The 27,888-nt window shown below is 35.1% G+C and overlaps 6 protein-coding genes across 9 annotated transcripts in view; 3 read left to right on the top strand and 3 right to left on the bottom strand.

The window, feature by feature from the left end:
• LOC125815440 (glutathione S-transferase 2-like) overlaps window positions 1-27,888 on the top strand; it is a 115,862-nt gene that overhangs the window by 80,503 nt on the left and 7,471 nt on the right. The gene's annotated exons all lie outside the window — the stretch shown is intronic.
• Window positions 246-4,751, top strand: LOC125815435 (AT-hook motif nuclear-localized protein 1-like). The gene is made up of 6 exons (XM_049494904.1): window positions 246-333; window positions 843-1,217; window positions 2,126-2,193; window positions 3,284-3,415; window positions 3,939-4,106; window positions 4,262-4,751. The coding sequence occupies exons 2-6, from the start codon at window positions 872-874 to the stop codon at window positions 4,544-4,546; spliced, it is 999 nt and encodes a 332-aa protein (XP_049350861.1). The 5' UTR covers window positions 246-333; window positions 843-871; the 3' UTR covers window positions 4,547-4,751.
• LOC125816203 (protein cornichon homolog 4-like) lies at window positions 5,709-7,733 on the bottom strand. The gene is made up of 5 exons (XM_049495788.1): window positions 7,727-7,733; window positions 7,398-7,513; window positions 6,446-6,627; window positions 6,219-6,341; window positions 5,709-6,090 (listed from the first exon to the last, which is right to left on the bottom strand). The coding sequence occupies exons 1-5, from the start codon at window positions 7,731-7,733 to the stop codon at window positions 6,063-6,065; spliced, it is 456 nt and encodes a 151-aa protein (XP_049351745.1). The 3' UTR covers window positions 5,709-6,062.
• LOC125815444 (uncharacterized) lies at window positions 8,059-10,379 on the bottom strand. Of its 2 annotated transcripts, XM_049494914.1 has the most exons (8): window positions 10,222-10,379; window positions 10,083-10,139; window positions 9,480-9,605; window positions 8,757-8,826; window positions 8,574-8,666; window positions 8,376-8,489; window positions 8,233-8,294; window positions 8,059-8,186 (listed from the first exon to the last, which is right to left on the bottom strand). In XM_049494914.1, exons 1-7 carry the CDS (start codon window positions 10,362-10,364, stop codon window positions 8,241-8,243), a joined length of 657 nt encoding a protein of 218 aa, XP_049350871.1. In that variant the 5' UTR covers window positions 10,365-10,379; the 3' UTR covers window positions 8,059-8,186; window positions 8,233-8,240. The 2 variants fall into 2 exon arrangements, with proteins under 2 accessions (XP_049350871.1, XP_049350870.1); XM_049494913.1 differs by having other exon boundaries at window positions 8,059-8,294.
• LOC125815424 (ATP-dependent DNA helicase 2 subunit KU80) lies at window positions 11,625-17,837 on the top strand. 2 transcript variants are annotated; one of them, XM_049494890.1, is made up of 12 exons: window positions 11,625-11,907; window positions 12,075-12,167; window positions 12,282-12,333; window positions 13,303-13,434; window positions 13,923-14,326; window positions 15,129-15,415; window positions 15,532-15,727; window positions 15,831-16,037; window positions 16,607-16,774; window positions 16,876-17,202; window positions 17,306-17,436; window positions 17,545-17,837. In XM_049494890.1, exons 1-12 carry the CDS (start codon window positions 11,893-11,895, stop codon window positions 17,621-17,623), a joined length of 2,091 nt encoding a protein of 696 aa, XP_049350847.1. In that variant the 5' UTR covers window positions 11,625-11,892; the 3' UTR covers window positions 17,624-17,837. The 2 variants fall into 2 exon arrangements, with proteins under 2 accessions (XP_049350847.1, XP_049350848.1); XM_049494891.1 differs by lacking the exon at window positions 17,306-17,436 and having other exon boundaries at window positions 11,731-11,907; window positions 17,545-17,652.
• On the bottom strand, window positions 18,544-26,657 carry LOC125815426 (peptidyl-prolyl cis-trans isomerase FKBP43-like). Of its 2 annotated transcripts, none has more exons than XM_049494894.1 (11): window positions 26,551-26,657; window positions 26,398-26,471; window positions 23,165-23,537; window positions 21,744-22,002; window positions 20,987-21,139; window positions 20,577-20,822; window positions 19,714-19,996; window positions 19,520-19,607; window positions 19,395-19,436; window positions 19,255-19,303; window positions 18,544-19,053 (listed from the first exon to the last, which is right to left on the bottom strand). In XM_049494894.1, the coding sequence occupies exons 1-11, from the start codon at window positions 26,561-26,563 to the stop codon at window positions 18,969-18,971; spliced, it is 1,665 nt and encodes a 554-aa protein (XP_049350851.1). In that variant the 5' UTR covers window positions 26,564-26,657; the 3' UTR covers window positions 18,544-18,968. The 2 variants fall into 2 exon arrangements, with proteins under 2 accessions (XP_049350851.1, XP_049350852.1); XM_049494895.1 differs by having other exon boundaries at window positions 18,702-19,053; window positions 19,714-19,993.

The following is a 27,888-nucleotide window of genomic DNA, read 5'->3' as shown; positions in this document are numbered from 1 at the left end:
TTCTTAAAAACCACCAAAAAGGTTTTCTTTTTTTTACTTCATTAATCTTTTGGTTATATAATCATTTCTTTCTCTCTTTTTTTTTCTTCTTTTTTCAGTTTGTAAAATTTTGATCTGTGACATAGAACAGTGTAAGTCAAACTCCACTCTCACTCTTTTTTTGTTTGTTTGTTTTTAAATCTGTTGTTTGAAAAATTTTCTTGTTTGTTTTTGCAAGTTTTAAGCTTAAATTTTTTTTTTTGGCTTTTTTGGTTTAAAGATTAGTTTTTTACTTCTTTTTTAGTCATAGCCAGCCATGGTCTGATCTTTAAAACAACAAGAACATTCTTTCTGGTCTGTACTTTGGTTCTTGAATTTTTGTCAATTGAAAATTAAAGGCTTAGAAAATGTTGGTTTTTTTTTTTTCAGAAGTCATATTAAGCTATTATAATATACTCTTCATATTGTTCTTTCTCTGTATTTTTCTTTAAAAATGTTGAATTGCCATCTTGTGTTTTTCAGCAAAGAAAGGAAAAAAAGTTGTCTTTTTTTTTTGAGGGGTTATTTTTTGATGTGTTTCTTGAAATGTGCAATGATGTTGGTTGAGTAGTTATGTTGTTCGGACTTTTCAAAAAATGATGCCCGTACCCGTGTTGGATCCTTCAGAAATGCACTATTTTTGAAGGATCCAATTCACATCAACATTTTTGAAGAGTCCGAGCAACATAGATGAGTATTACAAGATGTAATATAATCTTGTGTTGATTGTTCAATGTACTTGTTATTTCTGATTTGAAATTGAGTTTCCATTGAAGTAAATGTAAGAAAGCTCACTTCTTTTACTCTTTTTGTTCTGTTTACAGTTGCAAAGCATTAATATCTGCTGGAAAAAATGGAGTCAAGGGAAGCTATGAATGCTGGAGTTACAGTGATAGCTCCAGAAGCTCCATCAAACTATCATATGGCATCAAGAACAGAATCTACTCCGTTACCACCCGGAACATTGGCGGTGATTACCCCTCCGGTAGCTACTGCCTTTCCAATTAGCTCAGAGAAGAAGAAAAGGGGACGTCCTAGGAAGTATGGGCCTGATGGGGCAGTTGCAAGGACAATTTCACCTATGCCTATTTCAGCATCGGCGCCACCAACCTCCGGCAACTTCTTGTCGGAGAAAGTGAGTGTTGCCCGTCCTGCTTCGGAGAAAAAGCCTCGAAACAAAGTTGGGGCTGAAAATTTAGGTAATGTAGAAGTTTTGTGTCTTTGACTCTAACTAGTGTGTTTTTAGTAGGGACCTGGAATGTTGGAATCTTGGATATGGAGTACTATTGAGGTTTTTAATGTGATTGAAGTTAAATACAAATTCCTATGGAGAATTGGGGGTTGAATTAATTGTTCATTTGGCTAGTTAGTGCTAATTATTGTAGTTCTCTGGGGGACCATATATTCTTGATTTCATGATGATAGCTGATATAACTGTAGTTTATATCTTCTTTCTTTTTGTTCTTTCATTTTCATCTTTCCGTGGTTTGTTCTACATTTTGCCAAATGAAGATAATGAGACTTGATTTTATAAACTACTGGTGATTGATTTAGTATTAGTTTATCAGTAGGACATGATTTGTATGGACTATGGCCTAAGTTGTGCGGATCCTTCACTTTGATGCTGCACCTGTGTCGGATTCTCCAAAAATACACTACTTTTGGAGAATCCGACACACACCCATTGACATTTTTGAAGAATTCAAACAACATAGACTATGACCCTTTTGCGACGAAAAGAATCTATGGTAGAAATGTACATGGATTCCCTTCTGAATGGGGAGCATGATCTATATTCTTAAATTTCCCCTTGTTCTTGGTGCAAAGGAAAAAGAGAATATAATTCTTGTTTTTAAATTTACTCGACCAGCTTTTCTGAGGTAGGTAATCTAATGTTTGTAAGGAAAATATCAAAAAAAAGTTGTTGTTTTTCCTGCATTTTTTTTTTGGTTGCATGTAAGTAAGTGTGAATTTTGGCAGGAGAACTTAATTAGCCTTGTCGAGACGATAATTGTCTTTTTTCCTCATTGGTTAGGTTCCCTTTAGTGATATGCTTCCAGTTAGCAATGCAAGTTTAGGAACTAATCCCCTGGATCTCATCTTGTAGGTGAATGGATTTCATGTTCCACAGGTGGCAACTTTTTGCCTCACATGATCACAGTTGAAGCTGGTGAGGTATGTTTGGTTGTACAAAGGATACTGGTTGATTGTTAATAAAACTATTTGCAAAGGTTAAAATGATGTGAACAAGTCTTGTCAGTTTTTGGTTATCAAAGGGTTAGAGTTTAACTGCTCAAGGAAAAAGGGATCAAGTAAATTTGCTTAGACAAAAGTAAAGAGTGATCCAGGATACTTGCATGTAGTAATGATTCAAGAATTGCCTGACCCTCTAGCCTCAGTTTAAATTGAGCAACCAACAATTCCAGTGTTTTCACAAATCACAGCTGGGGGCACAAGGCAATAGTTTACTCTTAAAACTTAACTATTTACTCATAAAAAGAATTTAGAACTTTAAATTGAGCAGCAAACGGTACTAGTGTTTGTATTCTAATCTAAGAGATGTCACTGTATTAGTGAGTATTGTACTGATTGTCCCAGCAGCACAGTGGCTTTACCAGTTCTGCTTCTGTAACTATCATTTGTATTCAGCTGTGTGATCGGTGATTTGCATACATATGACTAGCATAATTTAAGTGCTTGCAGATGATGTAAATTTTCAAACTGGATATGGTTGTTCATGCAATTATTCTATGTAGTCAACCATGTTCGAAAAAGGTTCTCAAAGCTCTTTCCCCGAGTCTGTGAGATGTATATGTGTAGGATTAGATCTCAAATGATAACGTTGTTGCAAATACGATTTGAGAATAGCTTGATAAAAGAAATGAAATGTAAGAATAAGGTGCGCACCCAAAGGGTAGCGGCTGCGGGCTTCCCTTGTGATGAAAAAAAAATAAGGTCATATGCACATAGGGTTGTTTTTGTTGGTGTGAGGGGAAAATTAGCTGTATATAAATTGCAAATTTCCATATGCACTGAATAACTCCACAATTTTTAAAAAATTTATATCCTTTCAAATTACAAATATAGTTACTTAAATTCATACTTTTTTGGGAATTCTATTTAAAGGAGTGATCCTTTTCATTTCCCAGTTAGTGAATTTCTAACTGGGAATTATTAACGCCACCCCAACTTCTTCTTTATGGTTTATTACTCTGTGTTACTTCTTCAGATCAGAAACGTATTTACTCTTTTGATGGTTGTTTAGGATGTTACCATGAAGATTATCTCATTTTCTCAGCAAGGACCTCGAGCTATTTGCATTATTTCTGCTGTTGGTTTGATATCAAATGTCACTCTACGCCAGCCAAATTCATCAGGGGGAACTTTAACTTATGAGGTTGGTCATTTGTTTGTTCAACATTCAATGACTCTGATTTGCATCAAATCATTGTGGTTATTAGCTTTCTTATTAATGGCCCACCCTTTCTTCAAACCTTGTCAATGATCGAACTTAAAGATATGAACTGAGATGTATAGCAATTTCAGTAGAACTTGTCATACTAGAGAAGGATGCGCATTTCACAAGGCAGGGTCCATATTTTTCTTTTATTTTCCAACAAATGTCCTTTGTGAGAAATGTCCATAATAGATAGGCGAAGAAATGATAACAAAACAGAAATTAAAATTTTGCAAGAATATCTCATCGTCTCCAAATTTTTGTAACACAAATTAATGAGTAGCTGAATAAAATGTACATAAATGGAGCTGAACGAATTCATATATCCAACTCCAACTAGTTGGGGATTGAGGTGCAGCTGTCCATTACATTAGGGAAAAAAGGATAAGCCTCATTCCTGCTTTGGATTCCTCCATTACATTTGATGAATGATCAAAATTCCTTGTGCAATATTGTCGTGTAGGGTCGATTTGAAATCCTTTCTTTGTCTGGATCCTTTACTCCAACAGAGTTTGGGGGTTCTCGTACTACTAGCAGAACCGGAGGAATGAGCATTTCTTTGGCAAGTCCTGATGGTCGTGTTGTCGGAGGTACACTTGCAGGACTGCTAATTGCTGCTAGTCCCGTCCAGGTAAAACTATTTTCTATTGCATGAATTCTAATATTTGGCATGACATTTTCGCACAATAAAATTTCCTATTTATGTTCTACTGTTAGTCAGGAGTATAGAGAGTGAGAGTGCTCAATTTTGTTTTTTAAGTTCTTTGCTCTTTCAATATATACTAGGTTGTAGTGGGAAGTTTTCTACCAAGCAATTACCAAGAGGCCAAGCCAAAGAAACAGAAAGCAGAACCCAAAGCAATAGCTTATGGAACGCTCTCTCCTGCTGCGCCCCATAGCTCTAATATGGAGCCTAGAAGTTCCAATGCACACACTGTAAATGTTCCCGGAGCTGGAACTCAAAATGTTATTTCTTCTTCCATTCAACCAAATCACTGGGCCACCATGCCATCTGTTCAAGATTCAAGAAAGTCTACTACAGATATTAACATATCATTGCAAGGAGAGTAATCTGATCCCTCTACGTGAATTCATTCCCAGATTCTGAAGCACTTCATACGCAGTACCTGAATAGTATAACTTGTCTGATCGGCAATAACTTTTGTTAGGATAGAATCTGTTGTTTCATCTGAAGAGCATCTATGATTATGGTTCAGTTGCAGAATCTTTGTTGTAGGGAACTTTTTGAGTGCTGTAACATTTAACTCGATTGGTCAAAAAGTTGGAAGGTTTGTAGTTACACTCAAATTGTTGCTCTCTTTTGGGTAGTTTCAGAAAAACCTTGTATCTCAAATTCTGTAGCTATTATTGTTCTAATAATATTATGCTAAAATGGAAATGTGTATGAGCTACTAAATATGTATAACAAGTATATAACATAAAGCTCGAGTTCAAGGTTAAGCTGATTTACATTATCAAGCCAAATTGATATTACATCAAAGTTTTATCAAACTCATATGACTTGATGTTGAACTTGTTTAAGATTCAAGGACAATGTCAGTTGGTAATTTCTTTCTATTTGTCGAAGTCTTGTGAGAAAAAAGAAAAGAGTATCACAAGGTAAAAAGATAAATAGCATCAGTAGTATCTTAATAGTCTACTGTCAATATGTTTTCCCTAGTTGAGGACAACCAATCCTTTCCTTAAATTGGATTAAATTCTCTAGGCCATCCAATCAGCAAGATTCCTTTCATCAATGAGCCTGAGACAAAGTGCAATTTTGAACAAAATTATAAACCAGATCGCGTTTAGATAGTATATTTAGAGCAAATATATGGTCAAAAAAACAAACTGTCCAGGAATTTAACTCCAAATATATATTCTCACAGAAACTATGCACAATTGAAAAGGTAGCTCAAGGGATCAAGTAAACATTACTTATTATAATCAATCATTTGATTTAGACAGATTTAAAGTGTCTCACCAGGACCACCACTTGTTGCATAATGATACACATGAAAGCTTGAAACTTGCAGAATACAAGTACAAAGATTGAGACCATAATTTAAGGCTCATCCATCATTAGTTCAAAAAAAAAAAAAAACATCTGTAGTAGTACCTATATTTCACAAAAAAACATCATTATATGATTTAAACAACAACTCTCATGTGGATATAGTATGGTTAACAAAAGTTGGAAACTTTAGACCACGAAAAAGGAAAAAAAAAAAGGTAGTTGAAGGGACAAGTGGAGCCACCATTACATTCTGATATAAGGAGTAAATGAGAGTGAAAAAGTGAAAGTGTATCTGGTTTGAAGAGGTAACTATACTCCATCTTTTTCACAGTAACAAAATACTACTTGTTGAAGTAACGAGGATATAAAATTTAAAAGAAAGTAAGAAAACTTGATGAGCAATAGCTCTTGTGAGAGCCAATATTGGTTATACGAAGAGAAAGATAACATGTTGTACAGGTTGAAGGAAACACACCAAGTTAATGCCCTCCATCTTTTTACTTATGCAAATGCTATGCAGCAGACAGAGGAACTAGGGAACTTTGGTGAGATCAGCAAATTCCTCATTCTTCATTCCGCCACAATGCTCCAGATCATACTATAATCACATACAACATTAGACAAACAGATAAGGAAAATTAGGAGAACAAGTACCTAAAAAAGTAGAACAGTTTGTACGAAAGTGAAGAAAAAAAAAACAGGAACAACTCATCATTGACACCTTACCAGATTATAGAAATGGCAAGATGTATCCCAAGGTATCCAAGCTTAAACAACCGAATCTTCTTTTCCCGTGGTAGCTGGCTGAAAATCTCAGTTACATCTAGCAAGTGGCGACGATCAGTATAGCTAATCAAAAGGTTAACATCCATTGTCAGACCTTTTTGCGATGCCAATGACAATAAACAGCAGGAAAGACTTAGCAGTTCTACATACTTCATTAGAAGACTTACACTTTGACATCATAATATAAGTACGGGAGACAGACCAGACACATTAACCAATGTCCCATCACAAGATGTAGGAAGCATAGTGCTCCTTGAAGAACAAATTCCGGAACCACGAGTATGTTAATCTCGGATGCAGAATCATAAGAGTTGACATAATCATTTTCAAGGTCCGCCAAGCACATGACCTGCAGTTAAATAAGTCCAAATGCAATATTTACTGACCCTAAAAATATAAATAGAAAGGAGAACATTGAGTAGAAAAATGTGAGCAGCTAATGATTCAAGGTTAACAACATTGTGCCTAGGAACTTTGATCCGTAGACTCAACACTAGACATTTGTCACATATGGATTTCCAGTTAAATTATTACAAAGACAATAAGACCAGAAGAGCTAACAATACTAACTTACAGGATCATCATCCCTGAAAAGAAAGAAAAAAAATTGGGATAACAAACAAGTAAGTTAAACTGTTTCTTGATTGACAGGGTTTGTTTAGCTTCTCATGTTAATTTCTCTTCAACAAATTAGAGTCTGAGGATTGTTTGATTAAGTCTTAATGTGAATTACATTAAGGGGCTCTATGTGAAATTAGGCAAATTCAGTATGATATATATGTTTCCAGTCCAGGTACCATTGACACTTGTAGCAGAAATGACTGGTTGTTCATAGGAAACTGAGAATTCTTTTCATGGTGAAGTCACTTATGGCAATTGTGTTAGTGCTCTGTAACTGTCATTGAATTCTGGGATTAGATTTAATTAAATTTGGAATTTCATGTTTCCAGATATGCTTTCATCACCTCAAGTTGTAACGTGAAAATTAATTTCGTTCAACTTCTCTTCCCTTTCTAACAGCTTCAAATTTTCCAATTTCAAACGGCCAAAAGGGGATTTACAAAATAGGGAGAAAAAAAGAAGAAGGGGTAAATGCAAAGAGATACTAATTGAATAAACCTGGTAGAGAACTATGGCGAGAACGGCAACGAGAAGGAAGAAGGAAAGCAGCCATGAGAGTAGATCGCCGATGGCCCGGCTCTCTTCTCTCCCGGCTTTCACTTGATTCCACAATACTTTTTTTTACAGTATAAAATGTTTGATTGATTTCTAAGAAAAATATCTGTGTCACAATAATATTATTATGGAATGGTTTGATGCACGGACTAAATTATGCTGACATTATAGTTACCGAGATAAGGTGGAATATCCCAATATAAGTTTGGGTTAAAATTTATCAATTAACTTTATTGCAGGCTTAATTGTGGATATTGTCACACGTACAAAACAATCCATCTATGTATTATTATTAGCATTATATGTACCCTTTAAATTTAAATTGTATGTTTAATCAACTGTCAGTTAGTATTTATCATTTGTTTCTAATAACATTTTTTTAATAATTATTGAACTGATGATTGTTAGAATATAATAGTCGCGAAATATTAACCTAATAACTTTCAACTCATCCATCAATCTTAATTTCGTGTTTGAGTTCTGGGAAGTTGAGTAATGGGATGATGCATCGTTTCTTGATGAAATGAAAATAGTAAGACATACAACCAAGTAAATCACTACCCACACCAAGTTACCAATGTGGGTTGCGGTGGGACTGCTTCACCATTAACCAGTTGGTGTCAAATGCTAACATGTTGCCCAGAAATAATATTGGTGTCATTTCATCTGTTCTATTAAGCTTTTACAAATTAAAGAAGCTCAATATATGAGAATCTGTATTCAGTAGATGATTTTATTCATCATGCTAAGTAAGGAATAAGTTGTCCTTTGTGAAGATCATGCCGTTCAGACTGTGTCCTCTGATGCCCATCCCTTCTTCTCTAATTGCAATCTCAGCGCCTGTTTTATATGACCGGATTAGCCATTGACTTAAACGAGATTGGAAAGAACAAGAACAGCAAATAGTATGTATAGTCATACCTTGATTCGCTTTCTATTAGCATCAAAGTCATAATTCCCCATGCGAGATGCTGCTCTATACTGTACAATTGATTTCTTGCCTGGAGGGAACCAGAACTCGACATCATCTACCAACTGTAGTACCATGTACTTATTCATTAGTGGCTGAGGAAAATGATGTGTGTGAGTAACTGAACAATTAGAACTTTGAGGACTTACCCCCAAGATAGGACTTTCATATTCCACACGCACATAATCGTCTTTCTTCTCCATTATTCTTGGAGAGGACTTGTCTGGTTTTGTTGATTTTAGCTTCAAAATGATGCAGATCAATAGGTTGGTATGTGAAATATAATGTTCAACTATTTGTTATGATGAGAAACAGGTTTTAAGACTATTTACCACTTGAAGTAACTCCTCCATTGCCTTTTCTCTGCTGACGTTACCACGTTTCCCTTCAGGGTTATAGTTCCTGAGAATCAAAGCACCAAAATTTTACCATCTCTGTACAGTATCCCCATTGATAAAGGCTAATCTTTTAACCTTCAATTTTATCATATTCCTTTCCTTACTGTCATTGACGAAAATAGTAAGACCTTGTCGGGGTAGCATATTGATCTATTCTAAAAGCACAGTCCACCAAGATGCTTATAATGAAGTTCACACCACGGTTATTAAAAAAAAGATGCTTATATTCAAGAGCATACTGATTCTTGGATAGAAAGAATCTAACACATCCATTTCATCTTGAAAATTATCTGTAACATCATGTAAGTTTTTGATAGTCTAGATGGAGTGCATCTTACCTAGGACCATGCCATGCCACGCCCACATATTAATTTACACACAAGATCGCCCGTAGTGATTCTAGTCAAAGAGAAATGGTCAAAAAAAGGAGGCTTTTGTGATTCATATGTCAACTAGTAGCTATCATATTATTGTGCACAATTTCCATGTGCACATAAATACTGCTGTTCTAGACTAAACGTGAAGCATCATCTCATCACCACATTGAAAGTGGACGACTTTTCTTTGTATCTGCACTTTTTATCAAAGATAGAGATACAGACCAAACATAAAACATACAGATTACAGAGGTAAAAGGAAAAGAAAAAGAAAAGTTACCAAGGAGGTGCATAGTGAGTAGCATCACTGATGTTCTCAGAAGTAGAAACACAATTGTTAGTGGCTGGACAAAGAGCTAAACCAAGTGGATTCTTTTGAACTCCCAAGTAATTTGGCTTTTTACCACTGCATCACAAAAACAAGATTCAATCTTTTCTACTCAAATCACCTTTTTCTAAGCTAGCGTTCGGCCATAGATTTTGAAAAGTTATCCTCAAATATTTTTTTCACCATGAAATTTGACAAAATCTAATATTCAAAGAGCCAATTTTGGGGGTTTTGTTACTTCCCAGTTCCCATCATAGAACTTCAAAAAAATTTCGAGTAAAACACAATTGCAAGAACTCAAATTTTCAAGTTTTAACTTCAAAATCTATGAGCAAACATGAAACTAATGCCACACAGATCAGAAATCCATCTCTATACAAATTACTCAAATCAACAAAAGAAATTCCTAAAATTTTAATCAGTAGCTTGACTATAGCAACAATTGTTAAATCTTGGAAAAGGGGTTACTAGATTTGTTGCTAAAAGATTACGTAATCAAAACCAAACATAGATATTTGAATGTGAAAAAATGCTGGAAGGAGAATGAATACATGCCTGAAGTTGAAGAGGGCTCCAAGAAGTGCAATTTCACTGCTTCTTAGTATTATTTCCCTACATATATACCAATGAGGTAGATTTAGTATGTTGCACATCAAAAGGAAACATTTTGATGAGAGGGGTTGGAAGGGAATACCTGCGACCCACTTGTTTGGTGTTTTCATCCTGCTGCTGCTCCTTACAAGAAACAATGAAATGGGAGAAAGAAGATTTACTAGTAGTATATACTCTACTTGAGAACTTGTTAGGGTAAAAATGGTGGCTATTTAATGATGCCATTACTGAGAAAGGAAGAATTAGAGCTGCTTTATTTCTTCTTGGTTTTTGCTTTTTCCCTTTTCTTGAATCCTTAGATAAAATGAAAAATGGTGCCTTTTTTTAGAGCATTTGCAAATGTTTTAATAGAAGAAAAGTTTGTGGATATTCCTTTAGTTTCCCATAATGACAAGTAAGCATCTTGTTTTTTTTTAATTATCACATGGACACCTCGTTTTCTTAAAATTTCATTGTACTACTTTCACTCACTTTTTAATTGTCATGATTTCTTTTTTAGAGTCAAACTATCAGAATTTTAATTAATATTTTATGATGTATTTTTTTTATCATATTAATATTCAAAAAATTGCAATTTATAATACTTTTTGTATAATTTTTAAATATTTAATTTTTTTATTTAAAATATTAAATTAATGTAATTTAATTTAACTTTGAAAATTAATCAAATTGACTTTTAAAAAATACAACATAATAATTAAACGTGGATGGAAGGAGTATGAAATAACTCTTTTTTCTTTTTATTAAGACATGTTTTTTTTTGGGGGCAAAGGTAGACCCAAGTGACTGAAACTTAAATAAAAGGTGGCAGATTTCCTAGGAAAAAGAAAAATATCACAATTTTTATTGTCTCTAGTTATGACCTTGAATGAAAATACTTTTTAGAAAATCCCATTTTAGAAAATACTTTGAAAAATAATTTAATTTAATCTTTTTATTTTACTTTTAAATATTCAAATCCTAAAATCTCCCGACTTTTTCTTTTTACTCAAAATATGACCGTTAAAATTATTTTAACATTTCAAAACTTACTCCAAATTTTCGCATTTTATATATAAGAAAAAAACTCATTTGTTTACGACCTATTACTAATCCATAACCACCCCCCCCCCCCCCCCTCCACATCTTTCTTTTTACTTATGTTTAATTGAGAGTCAGGTCTTGAATTGACTAATAATAAACATATAAATGAAGTTTATGCATACATAAGAATTTAAGATCAATAAGTATGTACATTTGGTATGATTGAATATTTTTAATAGTTTAGAAAAACTTATGATATAAATCATGTTTCAAGTTATTATTTTTAAGAAAGTAAACTATATTTTAAAAAAATTATGTTCAAATACATTTTCAACTTCAAATCAAACTTAACAAAAATCCTTTAAAAAATATTTTATATCCAAATGCTAGCGAATCCAGACAAAGAGTACTATGTAAAATAAAGGGATTAGTAAACTAACATAGTTTATGTTAGGATCGCTCTATCCTTAATTAGATGTCTCACATTTTAGTCGAGTGGGTAATCAAAAGGATACAAAATGATAAGTTTATAACTTATGTGGAAAGTAGAGACTTAACAAGAAAAAGGGGAGCCAACGTGTGAATTCCCCCTTTCTTGAATTTTCAAATACTTAATTGGAGAAGCACTGTGTGAAAATTCCAGTGCAAGTTTTGAGAAACTGCGAAGTATTCAACTAAGGGCGCGGGAAGAAGAAGAACCAAACAGCCCTGAACGTTCATTTCCCTTCTAATGGCCCGTAATAAGGTAGTAAATTTCAGTTTTTTTTCCGTACCCACTATTTATTTCCTCAATTTGTGCTTCACTGAATCACTTCCTTTTGATTCTTGAAAAAAGATTAGATTTTTTGGTACTAGATACTAAAATTAGTTCTGGGGTTTGCAACTGAGAGTTTTTTTTTTTTTGGTGAACAGGAAGCGGTAGTGTTGGTAATTGATGTGGGTCCTTCCATGCACTCAGTTTTACCTGAGATTGAAAAAGTTTGCTCATTGTTGATACAGAAGAAGGTACCATGTTGCCACTTTGGGTTTCTTCTGGTTTCAATTTTTGTTTGGAATTTTAAATTGCCGACATACTCGTTAAGAAAAATGTCACATTTGTCCTATTTTTGGTGTATGTAGCTGGTTTTCAGCAGATATGATGAAGTGGGGTTTATCTTGTTTGGAACTGCAGGTAAGTATTTTGCATAATGGCTGCTGATGTATTTGATATGGAGTAAATTTTTCCTACATTAGTGGAAAATGTTTTTCTATCCGCAAGTCACTTTTTAAAAAAGAATTTATTTTCTGGTGTTTGGTTGGATATAATTGGGAACAAATCTTCACTGTATAAGACGAAGGATTCAACTGATTGGGGGTTTTATGGAGGTGGTTGAGATTCAACTTGTTGAAAATTTTGTGGTGGAGCTAGTTCATAAAATTCGGGCGAAGGGGGAGCTCGTTAGTGGTTTACCCTGATTTTTCATATATATATTGGGGAAGAGAATTTGTGTGACACAAGTTTAGCCATCTTTTGTGTTTACCTCTTTAAGAGTGAATCTTATGAGGTTATTCCCTTGACATTTTTGTACTCTCTTTTATATAACAAAATTGCTCATATCTTCAGCTTGATGTTGGTTAACTGACCTAATAATGCTAAATTTATGTGTCTCTTTCGGTATATTTCTCCTTTGTAATACATTTATCTTCATTGAAGGGTTGTTTTTTAACTTCTACCTGATACCTAATTATTTCAAACCTAACTGAATAGAGTATGAGAATAATGTTTTGGTGATACTTTTGTGTATTAAAAGTTGACAACAATGTCTAAGTATTAGTTGAAAGAAATGACATAAACTAAGAGTTGGATAATAGTAAAGGAAAATGACTTTCATCCACAAGCAAATGAAATCATTTTTGCACTTTTGGTAGAAAATACTTTTCAAAGTTCAAGTTAATCAACCTATTTCGACAATGAAAGCCTTTTTTGTCATACCAGACACACTGTGTGTCCTTTGTTCCCCTTTCTTATTGGACTGGCCTGTCCATATCATTTTCATATGATTACCCGACTCTTTCTGGAATTTGTTGCGGTAAAAAATTCTGTTTCTTAGCATTGGGGTTGGAATTTTATCAGATGACCTGTATATGTATTTTTTCCCAGATACCAAGAATGAATTGAAAGAGGAAATAGGAGGATATGAACACGTGACAGTTCTGCGAAATATCAAAGTCGTAGATGAAGATCTTGTTGATGCTCTGCAAAAACTTCCACGAGGAAGTGTTCCTGGAGATTGTATCCTCTATGATTACTGGGTTGTGATAGTTCAGACTAGTACAGTTGTTAAGCATGCAATCCTTGTTCGAGTCACTTTCTGTCTTCCCTCAATATACTTATTCCTCTATATTAATTCATCTGCCTCACTCTATTATGATTCACTTAAAATGCATGCTCGTGCAACAACTTTTAAGTGTTGGTGGTAACCAAAATCAGGCTTCAAAAGAAAACATTATAAGTTAATATCTATTAGAGCTACAAATGAGGATTTCCATGAATAGAGTAGGCTGTATGAGGTATAATAGCTTTTCTCATTCCATAGGATGTGTTTTTGGCTGTGGAATATGTTTCTGCACTGATTTAGTTCTATTGTAGACTTGTAGCCTGTGCACTGGCTCTTTTTAACAGTAGTTGTGGCATGTGATTTTGTTGACTTCTAATCTCAATGCTATTCTTATGTGCTCATGATGATCTTGAGTTCTTGATTCTTTAACTATCTGTATTAGTTCTTGATGCGATTGTTGTTGGTATGGACATGCTCATTAAGAAGTTTGGACAAACCAACAAGGCAAAGAAACGTCTTTGCCTTATTACAAATGCTGTTTCTCTCATCAAAGATCCATTTGAAGGAACAAAGGAAGATCAAGTAAACACCATTGCTACACAGATGACAGCACAAGGCATGAAGATGGACTGTGTAATTGTCAGAATGAAACAAGATTGGGAAACAAATAGGAGAATTATGGAAGAAAATGATTTTCTAATGTCAGTATTCTCGAATAAATCTTCCTCAAAAGTAGTATATGTGGAAAGTCCAACTTCTTTATTAGGTGCACTTAGAACTCGTAATATATCGCCAGTCACGATATACAGAGGTGATTTTGAAATTAGTGCCCAATTGAAGATCAAGGTGAGAATTAAGAAATTTATGCTGATTTACTCAATTCTTTTCAATTTTGATTCTTTACCTTTTTCTTCTGTTAATGAAATAGCTTTTCTTAGCCTTTTTCTTTTCTTCTTCTTTGGTTTTGCCCTATATATTGAATTATGTCCAAGTGAAGTGAGCATTTAGTGATAACATATTCATTCCTTCCTAAAGAATCTTGACTGATTTATGTTTTTGCATTACCTCTTTGTGACTTTTTTCAGGAGTCTATCATATTTTTTTTATCAAATCTCAGGGACATGGTCTAATCATGAGGGTAGTATTTTATCATGGTGTCAGGCAGCTACTAGCTTGGCTGATTTGGAGACAGATTTATATAAGAGGGAAATATCCAGTACCATCAATACTAGGGTCAATAAAACTATCCTCCCGGAATTTCATATTTACACAATCAGCAGATATTGTGATAATCAGATTGGATAGTTTACTCTCATCTAGAAACTGTTGTATCTGATTTCAATCTATGGGGATTGTAGGGATTTTACAGTAGTCTAGAAAACGAGTAAGATGGTAACTTTAGAAGTATGCAATGACGACAACTATGCTTCAATCCCAAACAAGCTGGGGTAACTAAAAGTATACACCTGATGTATATCCTTTTTGGTCCCTAATTTGCTAATCATATGTGCACGTTTCTTTTCCCTTTTCTTTCCCTTCCTATTCTATTTTGGAGACAGTTTGATGTGGATGTTTAGTTACTAATAAAAATTCTTTTAACCTTATCTTTCTCAGAAGAAAAAAGGAACTAATAATTGCTTTTTATTAGGTATGGGTTTACAAGAAAACATCTGAAGAGAAGTTTCCTACCCTGAAAAAGTACTCCGATAAGGCTCCTTCCACTGATAAATTTGCTACTCATGAAATCAAGGTTGATTACGAATATAAAAGCATAGAAGACCCTAATAAAGTTGTGCCACCAGAACAGAGGATTAAAGGTTTTCAGTATGGACCTCAAGTAGTTCCTATATCCTCTGCTGAGTTGGAGGCTGTAAAGTTCAAACCAGAGAAAAGTGTGAAGCTACTAGGATTCACAGATGCTTCAAACGTAATGCGGTATAATTTTAGTTTCTTGAATACTACACAGTTTTTTCAGGTTAATATTTGGATAGGTGGGAATGTCTTGTGCTGTTTATCTTTCCAATCTTCATAGTCATATTCTACTTACTCAGGCATTACTACCTGAAAGATGTAAATATCTTCATAGCCGAACCTGGCAACAAAAAAGCCATCCTTGCACTTTCTGCTTTGGCAAGGGCAATGAAGGAAATGAACAAAGTAGCAATTGTCCGATGTGTATGGAGGCAAGGACAGGGTAATGTTGTTGTTGGGGTCCTTACACCAAATGTCTCTGACAAGGATAATACTGTAAGTATGGTTTAAATTTTCACCTCTTGATTATTCTGTTTTCTCTTTTTAGTGTATATTCCACTCTTAGATTGTTGACATTCTCATTGACCACTGCTTGCAGCCTGATTCATTTTACTTCAATATTCTTCCCTTTGCTGAGGATGTTCGGGAGTTTCAGTTTCCTTCTTTCAGCAATCTGCCTTCATCAATGCAGCCAAATGAAAAGCAACAAGACGCAGCAGATAAATTGGTTCAGATGTTGGATCTTGCACCACCTGGAAAACAGGAAGTGTTACCACCTGACTTTACACCTAATCCTGTTCTAGAGGTATGGCGTCATGCAGAATATTGTTGAAATATTAAGTGTGAAACTACATTTACCTTTGCACTTAGATCACTCATTGGGAACATAATTAAACTAATTTTGTAAAGAGCTGCCTGAATTTAGGATATTTTCTTGCCAGTTGGTCATGGTAATCGTCGCAAAGTGATGCATTAACATTTCAAACTTTCTTTCTGTCGCTGAATTTGGTTAAAAGTAAGTTGTTATGATGCTTGTTGACATTGTTGCTGAGTTGTAATTGTCGTTAAGTTGGTATTGACAGCCTTTTCACCGCTTAGGTGGATAACTTGATTTGATTAATCATTTCATATTAAATATATGTTGATAATGGGACCTAGGTGGTACTTCAGCTTAATAATGTGCGTAACAGGATGCTGGTGATAGAAACCTTTGGAGATTTGGGTTTTAAGATTATAAACAGTGCTGCTTATCGATGAACTCTCTGAGTAATAATATGAAATAAAAAAAATCATAACTTAAGAATCCTAATTTTGCTCCATAATTGCCTTTTGCACTATCAGTTTCTAATCAATTAGTATTGTACAAATATCCAGCGTTACTACCGCTATCTTAACCTGAAGTCAAAGCATCCAGATGCTGCTGTTCCTCCACTTGATGAAACCCTCAGAAAGATAACAGAACCTGATGTTGAGCTTCTTTCTCGAAACAAGTCCATCATAGAGGAACTCTGTGGGTCTTTTGAACTAAAAGATAATCCAAAGGTAACTTTCAATATTCATCCCTTTATTCAAATTGGACTTTTCTAGAATAGTCCGACTATGGTGGCTTCTGCCTTACCAATTATTATATAATTAATGCGCAGCTGAAAAAATCAGCAAGAAGAATAAAAGAGAGACCTTCAGGATCAGATGAGGAAAGAGAAGAGTTCAACAAAGATGCTGATGTCAAAGCTATAGACTCAATGGAATACTCAGCCAAAACAGAAGTTGAGAAAGTTGGAGACGTTAATCCTGTCAAAGACTTTGAGGAGATGATGTCTCGAAGAGATAATCCAAAATGGATTAGTAAGGCCATTCAGGGTATGAAAAATAAGATCTTTGATCTTGTGGAGAATTCTTGTGAAGGAGATACATTTCATAAAGCATTGCAATGTTTAGTGGCTCTACGCAAAGGTTGCATCCTTGAGCAGGTATGTTATCTGGTTTTCTCTCTTTGTGCTATAGTTAAATATCAAATGTCTGTGGCACGCGCCCAAACAAACTAACATAGCAACATCAATTTTACCTGCATAGGAACCAAAGCAGTTCAATGATTTCCTGTGCCACCTGTCTAAATTTTGCCAAGAAAAAGACCTGAGAAGTTTCTGTCTATATCTCACATCTCATGAATTCACTTTGATAACCAAGGCAGAAGCTCCAGACAGGTCTGGTCATATTTCTAATTTCCTTAATACATTGAACTGCTTATATTGCTCTGTCCTTGCTTCTTCCTTGATGCTGATTTCTTTATTTGGTAACTTTGTATTTATCAGTGAAATTCCAGAACACGAGGCTAGAAGCTTTATGGTCAAGCCTGAACTTGACTCGCAAAATATGAAATCAGAGGGCTAAAGCAGAGGATGATATTATGAGTATATACCTGGGTGGGAAGTAGAAAAGAAAACCTAGAGATGCATATTGTGTGATGTACAGGCAATCAGCATTTTCAGCAAGAATGACAGTGTAAACTTAAAGAGATCTTATTTTTGAGGTTTCTGTTGAAGATTGAATCTTAGACCTCAATCAGCTTCATTTTGTTACTCCATCCTCAAGTTGTTTGTTTGGTTGTTCAAAGGCCTTTCTTTTATTTGCTTATTTTTGTCATGTCTAAACCTATTCTATAGATGTCTCTGTCTATGTCCATGCCTGTTGCTAGCAGGGTGGTAGGTATTAAGAAGGTATAACTTATGTAGTAAAGTGTTGCCCAGTACTATTTTTCACTTCTTTTGTTCGCTCCTAAACAGCTGGCATTTGCAGCAATTGAAGCTTATTTCAACCAGAAATTCCTCTCAACTGGCATACAGCATTGTTCTTCTGATTGTGTGAAACATAATTAACAAAAAGGAACAATGTAATACTATGTCTCCCGTTGTACAAATCAAACTGTTGGTCTTAGCAATAAGGGATCTTTTGATTTATAATCTAGTTAATGACATTTGAGATTATAGTGCCGAGATTGTTAAAGGATTAACAATAACTGTTATGCTACTTGTAATAACGCAAAAGTCGTTGGGTAATTAATAATAATAATAATACATGGACTATTATACGGGAAGTGTCTTGGAGGAAAATATTTTCCAATTAAGTTGCATCAAATTTTTGAAAAATATTCTCTAAGAAAAATAAGTTCAATAATTAGCCCCATCCCCACAACCCATTGTATTTCCTATGCAAGGACTTTTGGGGGAATATTTTCTTACTTACCAACCACTTAAAAATACGAAAGAAAAATCATTCTTCTTAATGCTAAACATACTAAGCAAGATTTTATACTGGAAATTGAACACTATAAATCAGATGAAATATCTTACGGAGATTATGTCTTATCCTTCAATGCATACAATCTCTAGGTATGCAAAAATCCTTTCACCATATAATTTCTATTAGAGAATCATCAACTCATCAACACAGCCAGGAATGCAAAAATCCCCACCTGGAAAGGTTGGGGCTGGCTTGTCCCATTTTCCTTTTCTTTCACAGGCTAACAAAATACTACACAAAATTATGAAAAGTTTTGCCTTATTAGTATTAGCCACTCCATCTTGGTAATGAAGAAAGTGCCTGTAGTTTCTATCTCTCTTGTCCAAATCCTGCCTCAGCGCCAATATCAATAAACAGTTCAAGTCTCAAATTTCAAGAGGAAAAGATAAGTTCTGCATAGATGACTTTCCCTCCAGGAATGATAAGCTAAGCTGAATTATCCACGGACTCCAATCAATTCAATATCAAACACCAACCATGAGTTTGGTGGGATATTCTCCCCAGCTCCCTCACTCCCGTAGCTGCAAAAACAGGAATAGCAAGAATTAATCAAAGTTAGAAAAGGAAGTTACATGTGCATCAGCATGCGCACCCAGTAGCAGAGTAAAGATACTGGAGGGAGGAACTTATATTGGGACAGTAATAAAGAAAAGGATTGAGGGGAAGCAGGGAGAGGGATCTCGTGTCTTCAAATAAATTCAGAAAGTAAATATGCAGCATACCCTATTGATGGTGGGACTGTGAGCCTTCTTTTATCACCCACACGCATGCCTGTTATGGAAGACACAATATTATATTAGCAGCTGCAGCTATTGAAGAAAAGAATTAAGGACATATCAAATCTACTCATCGCCATCCTTACCAGCAAGACCAAGGTTCCATCCCTCTATGACGTCTTTATCACCTTCAAACAATAAAAAGGAAAAATCAGAGTTTAACAAAAGTCCATCAAAACAAAATAAATTCTTCCAAGAGTCCTGTGAATACCTAGACGAAATTTATATGGAGATTTTCCCATATTTGTGTAAAATATCTGCCCATTCTCCTTTAGCTTGCCGGTGTAATGAACTTTGATCTGTGCAACAGTTCGAACAGCAGAAAAAGTTGAGACTCTATTTTTCCTGAGGTAAAGTCGCCTAAATTCATAGTTCGAGATATCCATAAATTCTCAACTAAATTACCTTCTTTCCTGGAGCTGCCAATTTTCCACCAGGTTCACCCACAGCGAGCTCTTCAATGGTCAACCCATTAGACAAGGTCTTTATTACAGTAGACTTGACCTTCAGACTCTTGTCCTCAACATCCACGGATTGTCTATTCATTTCATTCTCTTGCAGAACAGGAAGATCCTTGTTTACCAAACAGTCATCCTGAGATTTCATCTTCTTTTTCTTCTTCTTTTTAAGTTTCTTATCCGATTGGTGCCCATCAGCCACAGAGTCAGATTTTCCATCTACACTACTACTGCATGCATGGATGGTCAAAATGTTATAACCAAATATAGTCCCTAAAACAATTTCTAGAAGGAGGCGTTGGCATGCAATCTTGCCTAGAGAATGTAGGTATAAGGCAAGTGCATGATATCAGAGTATGTACATCAGAATTGGCAATAATGACATATATCTAGTACTCCCTCCGTTCACCTTGCTCGTCCACTATTCCAAAAATAGATTCACTTTTACTTGTCAGTTTCAACGTATCACGAAAAGACAATTTTATCTTTTCCTATTTTACCCTCAACATTAATTACTTATTCCCCCAAAATCATTTCCCAAGACCTAAGACAACACATCAATTAATATGAGTATTGTGGTAAACTACTCATATAATCATTGTTTCTTAAGGGCGTACAAGTCCAAAATGGACAAGTAAAATGAATGGAAGGAGTAGTTCATAGCAGATTTAGTTTTTCCCAACCTATATCCCCTTGACAAAAGAAAGAGTTTTGATAAAGGTAGGGTCCCCTTTTTAGGCAGTAGGCAGCATTGAGATTTGGTGCAGTTTTCAAGAAAACAGCGCAGCTAATTAAACATTAAAAACTCACTTATTGATGGTCAGTTTTTGATCTTCTTCATCTATTGCAATTGCAATTGCAATTGGATCCTCACCCAGGTGACCAGCTTTTAGAGGATCTTGTTTCAGTTGATCCTCTTTAAGAATGACAGCACAGTCTGTATCATGGTTTTCGACAGATTTCGCTTCCACAGAATGCTTTCTTTTCTTCGATTTTGGAACATGATTAGAATCCTCTTCCGCAAGGGGCTCCAGAGTATCAGATTGGCCATCTTTCCTGCCAGAGCATATAGCTTGAAAAAAATTAGAAGGGTAATGAGGTGTAAGAAAAAACTTAAAGAGAAACTTGATCAGTACATATTTGGTGGATAAACTAGCAATCTGAACATGCGACAGAACAAAAACAGAACAACTTCATTCAAAAATAAAGCAACATCTTACATATCAATTGTCATTGCCAACCCGACATCCACCAAATTTGTTTTATCATCTTTGTAGTCCTTCCTATCACTGCTGGTATTTGCTTCAAGAAGTTTACCACCATTGCCCTCAGGCTGTTTCCTCTTCTTCTTTGAGTTAATGCTGTTTTCATGACTGTGTTCAATAAGATGGAGCAAAATAAGCAGGAAGAAGATAAGACCCTGTGCTAGAGGCAAGCAATGTTCTCTTAAATGGACAAAATAAAGGAGAAGAACATTCCACATGAATGCATGTCCACAAAGCAGAGAGGATAACATGCACTTAGAAGGAATAGCTTCTAGTCATTTTTCCTTTTCAGGATTACTCAAGGCTGACCTGCCAGATGCTATTCATCTTAATTGTTAGCTTACTTTTGTAAACAATCATGAACTGGCAACAGTTCTACATGCCAACAATGGATATAAGAAAAGAATAGTTTAAAATATTCTTCAAGGTAACACTCAAAGCTAAGAGAAAATATCAAATGATTCAATGTAAAATTTCCTTTGGTAAGATCGGGTACCTAGGATGGATAATAGACCAATTATACATTGAAAACTTTCAGCAAGGCTTCGTGGGGTTCATGAAACAATCCAGATCTGAGAAAAGGTGGTTTTCAAAGGAGAAGATCCTATCATACTAGATACCTTAGTTCCTTATAAAGCTTATAATGGCCCACGTCCAAGACCAAAAAGTTACTGCAATCACAGAAATCAGTAGTTGCCTCTGTGCGACTTACTTGGCTTTTTTAGATTCCACTGTGCCACCATTTTCTGTCCTATGAGGAATGTCAATCTTTTGATTATCTTCTGATGCTACAGCCTTCACGTCTGTTTTCTTCTTAAGAGCCGATAAGAGACAACTATCTTCATCATCGCTTTCCTGCAATATATCCTCATTTTCGGACTCACTTACTTGGTACTTCTTCCTAAGCCTTTTATGGCCGCCATTGTTGTTGTTAAGCTTATTGTCTGACACATTCTCATCATCTTCTTGAACTGAAAACGCCAAAAAGTCAATCAGAAGAATAGAAATGCAGGATGTATAAAGATAAGAGACACTAGCATTCAAGGGTGCTGGTGCGGCCTAACTATCGATGAAGGAAACCAGAGTTTAAATCCAAATAGGGGTAAAGAAAGCTAGGGAATTATTATTAATCTTCCTAATCTTGGTAGACAAAACTACCTAGTTCCTATACTAGTAGGAGATGTGGGTACCTAGTGGACCATTATCAGAAAAATAATAGGAGCAATGGAATACACTATTGTGGCAGCCGAAACGGCGGATTCCCCTGCTACATTACAATATCTTGCTCCTTATACAGGAGCAGCACACCAGCTGGATCATTTGTATCAATATACTACCAGATCGCGCTAATATGGAGGGAGGCAGAGAGAGGGGATTAGCAGTCTGTCGACTGCCCCCCAACCCTTCTTTGAGGGTCCGTTTGGACATGCAATATGAAATCATGATATACATCAAATTGATATGAAATTGAAATTTTGTTTGGACATGCAATTTGAATTTCTTAAGTTGTATTTTTTCTCATAAATATGACAGCCCCACAAGTTGTGAAAATCATCAAAATTTCTTGTAAATACTTACCAAATAAGCCAACCAAAGTTCAAAAACAAGATATCGGAATATCCTAAGGCACCGCATTGATGAATTGCATATCTCCATGTTTCTTTTAGAAATAAATTCTTGTAATTACAAACTTCCAAATACACATAATTTTATATAGATCTACTAGTCAACAATAGTAGTAACTAGTTATTTTTTAATATAATCCTTTCACATGGTACGGACAATCAATTCGTACCAAGCATGAGACTTTTTTTGCAAAATTTAAAATGATGGATTTATTTTACAAAATATAAACTTATGGGTCAAATTTTTACATTTATAAAATATTGGAATCATGATTTGGAATGTCAAATCATGCTTTTTGGAGAATTTGGGATATGAAATCATGATATGGAATTGCATGTACAAACGTAAGCTTAGTTTGTCTAAAGGAAGGAGATATCCCACTGGACTATCATAACCCACACTCACGGAGATAAGCAGGAGAAAAGGATAGGTGCAGAACTCATAATCAAATTTAAGAGACAATTGATAGCTTCAACCTTGCATGATCACATGGAGTTAGAAAGATACCTCCGCTGCTTGAAGCAGGTGAAGGTGGTGATATTTCTGGTTCAGCATCGTTGATAAAGCTATCATCATACTTGTCATCATCACTGTCATGGCAGGATTCCCCTGTTTCTGTGTCTGCAATATCCTCTCCATATGACTCTGTATCACTGTTTACATTTGCTCGCCGACTATTTCCCACATAGTAACCAGTCAGATAAACAGTTCTAGGACCGAGAACAGAAAAAACCACATCTTCTGCCTCCTCAAACTCTAAATCCAAATGGCACGACTCTGTCTTGTTAGGTAACAAAGCACAGAGGAAAACAGGACTCTTGTTCCCCACATTACACTGTACCAAACTTTTAGTTTCAGCATTGCCAATTCCCAATGTTGCCTAAAAGGACACAACATGCAGAACAAGGAGCTAAAGTGGTTAATCTCCCAGCTATCCTTAATAAGAAATGAATATGCATCACAAATAGAATTCAACTCAAATGAAAACTTAATCTTGCTTTTTCCCTTTCTTGCATTTTTTTGCTTTGTTACCTGAAATTGAAACTACTCACACAGTCACTCCATTTCATTCTATACGACAGTACTTGACTAAACAGAAAGTTAAAATTAGCATTAAATTGACTTTAGTGGAATAAAGGATTAGCAAACTGTTGAAAACTTAGTTTGATAGGGAAAACATTTCATCAAGTTTAGCTTGCACAGCAATTGAATGATGCCAAACAATTTATTGTTTTTTTTTGGTTAACAATGTGAAAGATTACCATCAACAAACAACCACGAATCACAACCTAAAGAGCACCTAATTCCACAGCCACCTTCTAGGAAGGATGGTGAAAAGTAGGTCTTAAGCAAACAAAAAACAGCAACTAGTTACATTTCCAATCTATAAAGCCTCTAGATCTAATTGCTTTCTTGGAATCACCCAGTACGTCTATTTCTCTTTATATGTGCAATTACTTCATCCGGCTGTACATGCTTTCCTTGGAACATCTTCCATTTCCTAACTCTCCATGCATGGTATATCATAGGTCCTCATACAGCTTCTAGTATCACAGCTCCTCATACAAGTAATGGAATACTCACCTCTAGGAGTCAGACCATACTTCCCCTGCACATACCATCTTTTCATCCTTTCTTTCAAAGAGTTCATCTCCCTCCAATACCAATTACTATCTGGAGGAGTCTTGTAATCCCATATGCTTTCAGAGTTTCAGTAGATTTCATATATACACCATGGACCCACTTGACCCACAGTGAGTTTTTCTTTTCAATAAGCTGTCACAACAATCTACCAACAGAAGCAATATTCCAAGTTCTGCATCCCTTGATATTTAGCCCCCCTAACTTCTTTGTAAAACAAACTTTTTCCCATGAAACCAAGGAGATCTTCCTTTTGTTTTTAGAGCTTCCCCACAAGTATTCCCTACACCTCCTATCCACTTCTTTCAATATGCTTTGGGGCAAAGTAAATACTACTCCCCAAAATTATGAATGGAAAAAAAAGCAACATTTCTAGTCTGAAGTTTTTTTTTTTTTTGAAACTGGCAACTTATTTCTAGTCTGAAGTGTGCCTGCAGAGGATAACTGTTTGGAGTATGTCAGTTTGATTCAGTTGGTAATTTTGTCTACTAGTTGTTGGCATTCCATTTTACTCTATTTCTTAGATGAGAGGGAAATCCAAGATATCATATGGGGAATGCTTCAATAGAAAACTGTGTCTAAGCAATGATTTGGATTTTAAGTTCATAAGTTACTCTACCCATAAAAGATTCTTGATTTGTCTATACTAGCAACCAACCCAGTAACATCACTGAAATCTGTTAGTGCTTCCATGATCCTATCTACTGAGTCAACTGTCTCTTTATGAAATAGCATAAGATCATCAGCAAATATAAGATGAGTCAACTGTACGGCCTTACACATTTGGCGGAACTTAACTTAAGCAACATGCTCATTGTTTTTAGAATCCTGGTAAGGTAATTCATCACCAAGAAAAACAACAGTGGTGAGGCAGGATCACCTTGCCTATGTCCTCTTCTCCCTTCAAAGAACTCATGGCTTTCCCCATTTACCCTGACAGAGAATTTTATTGGGGTCACACAAGTCATCACTAGCTTAATAAATTTCCCAGGAAATCCAAAGCCTTTCATTGCTTCCTCCATAAATTCCCAACTCACCATGTCATATGCCTTCTTTAAGTCAATTTTCAGTAGGCACCTAGGTGAAGTCTTCCTCTTGTAGTGCCTAAGTAGATCATGACAAATCAAAACATTTAGGATCATTGATCTCCCTTGCATAAATATTGCTTGGTTCTCAGCCACCAAATGATTTACAACAGTTTTTAATCTTGTACAAATCATTTAGGAGATGCATTTATACAAGAGATTGGTCTATATTGACTATGTTCTGGATTATCAACTTTAGGGATAAGTGCAATGATGGTCGAGTTAAAATGTTTTAGCAGTTACCTTTTCGGAAAATAGTCCATGATTGCCTCAGTGATGTCCCTTCCAACAATATCCCATGTTGCTTTGGAAAAGCAACTACCATAACCACCAGGCCCAGGGCTCTTATTACTATTAATTTTAAAGATAGCAGACTTCACCTCCTGTCCAGTAAATGGCTTAACTAAATCAACCAGATGATCAATAGTTAGAAGAGTATCATTCTGAATACAGCTAGGAAAGACTTTAACTCTTGTTGGAGCTGCTTTTCCTAGCAAATCAGTATAATAATCTACACACACCTGTGCAACTAATTCAGGGTCATTCTTCCAGTCACCTCGGTCATCCCCAAGTTGTGTTGTAGAAAGATGGAGCTTTCTATGTTTGATCACAAAATGAGAGTGCTTGGTATTGTCATCTCCTAATTTTAACCAAGTTACTTTACTCTTTTGTAGTAAGTATACTTCAGCCAGACAAGAAGACTTCCTGTAGGTTTGATATTTCAAACTCTCATCTTGTTGTATCTCCATATTCCCAAGATCAGCTTGCATTAAGTGCATTCCTATAATCATCAGCCTTAATGCCAAACAATTTGAAGTCCCAAAAAGGAAACATTTTCATATGAATCTGGATAGAGTGTACATAAACTTGAGATTATAGTAGTTTCAACTTTAAACCCTATACAACATGGATTTCTAATTCACTGTGCTTAAACATGATTGGCATTTACACACCAATCACTAATTGATCTAAAATATTGGGAATTGAAGAAGATCCCATTCATCTATAAATCACCTGAGAAATTCGTAGCCTTCCTCTCTCATTATTGGACGAATGAGTAACTGGCTTACCAGCTTTCACTTCAATACCTATAAAACCAAAAAAGAAGTTAACGATCCAGTGATGATCGATCAAAAAAGCTTTAGAAAACAGTTGATAAAATTTTACCCCAAAATGCCATTGTTTTAGCTTCGCGGTTGGTAAACCCTAGGCGAAGGAAGCGGTGATCCTTGTTTCCCCTCAAACCCTAAGCTATTTATACTTGTGAGTTTGCGCGGGAGTTTCTTTCTTTCTTTACTTAGCGCGCTTAACCTTTTATTAGAGTAGTAGTTAAGTGTATTTGCTCCGCGTTAATTAATAATAAATGTATATAAATAGAATAAAGGAAAAAGGGTCAAAAATGTCCTTACGGTATTGGAAATGGCTCAAAAATGCCCATCTTCCATCTATTAGATCAAAAATGCCCTTCCATCCACCTATTTAGATAAAAAATGCCCTTAGAGTTAAATTTAAGTCTGATATTGCTCTTACTTTTATCAGAAGTTGATGTGCCAAATATATATTTTTTAATTAAATATGTGAAATTATTTTATTGGTCCACATATAATTAGACCCACTTTCATTCACAATCATTCATACCCATTAACACCAAACCCAAACCCATTTCTCCCACTTTCTTCATCTTTCTTCTACAAAATTATTTGGAGGATTAATAAAATAATATCAAACCAATCAGTAAAAGAACATGATGTTCCAAGCATTTCTCAGAAATTTTCGAAGTCTTTCATGAGCTAATTGGAGATTGAATTCCTCCTCTACTGTTAGAGGCTTCAATTTTCTTGAAATGTAATAAACATGGCTCGATTCGATGAAAAGTAGAATCGTGTCTTGCTTCCATGGGAGATTGAAGGATTTTTTTGTTCCCATCTCAGTAAATCATTCATTCTTTTGATACGTTTTGGTGTACAAATTAAATTGCACTTATCTTCACTACCACAAAATTAGTAGGTAAATTAAGTTTTTTTCCAGAGAGTGATGATATATAGATAACCTTTTTTTCAAAGATCTAAGAATACAGAAAGAATTTGATAGTATTTTATTAATCCTCCAAATAATTTTATAGAAGGAAGATGAAGATGAAGATGAAGGTAGAAAGAGTTGGGTCTTTTAGAAATGGGTTTGGATTGATGGGTATGAATGGGAATGAAAGTGAGTCTAATTATATGTGGACCAATAAAATAATTCCACTTATTTAATTAAAAAAATATATATTTGCCACATCAGCTTTTGTTAAAGGTAAGGGTAATTTTAAGCTTAAATTTAACTCTAAGGGCATTTTTTATCCAAATAGATGGATGGATGGAAGGACATTTTTTATCTAAATAGATGGGTGAAAGGACATTTTTGAGCCATTTCCAATGCCTTAAGGGCATTTTTGACCCTTCTCCCTAGAATAAATTATTATGTGTATATTATATATTAAGTACAATTTATAAAAAAAAATGA

The sequence above is a fragment of the Solanum verrucosum genome, unplaced genomic scaffold (assembly GCF_900185275.1).
Source record: "Solanum verrucosum unplaced genomic scaffold, falcon-dt-bn FXZP01000261.1, whole genome shotgun sequence".
Lineage (NCBI taxonomy): Eukaryota > Viridiplantae > Streptophyta > Magnoliopsida > Solanales > Solanaceae > Solanum > Solanum verrucosum.
This window is presented reverse-complemented; position numbering and strand designations above follow the sequence as displayed.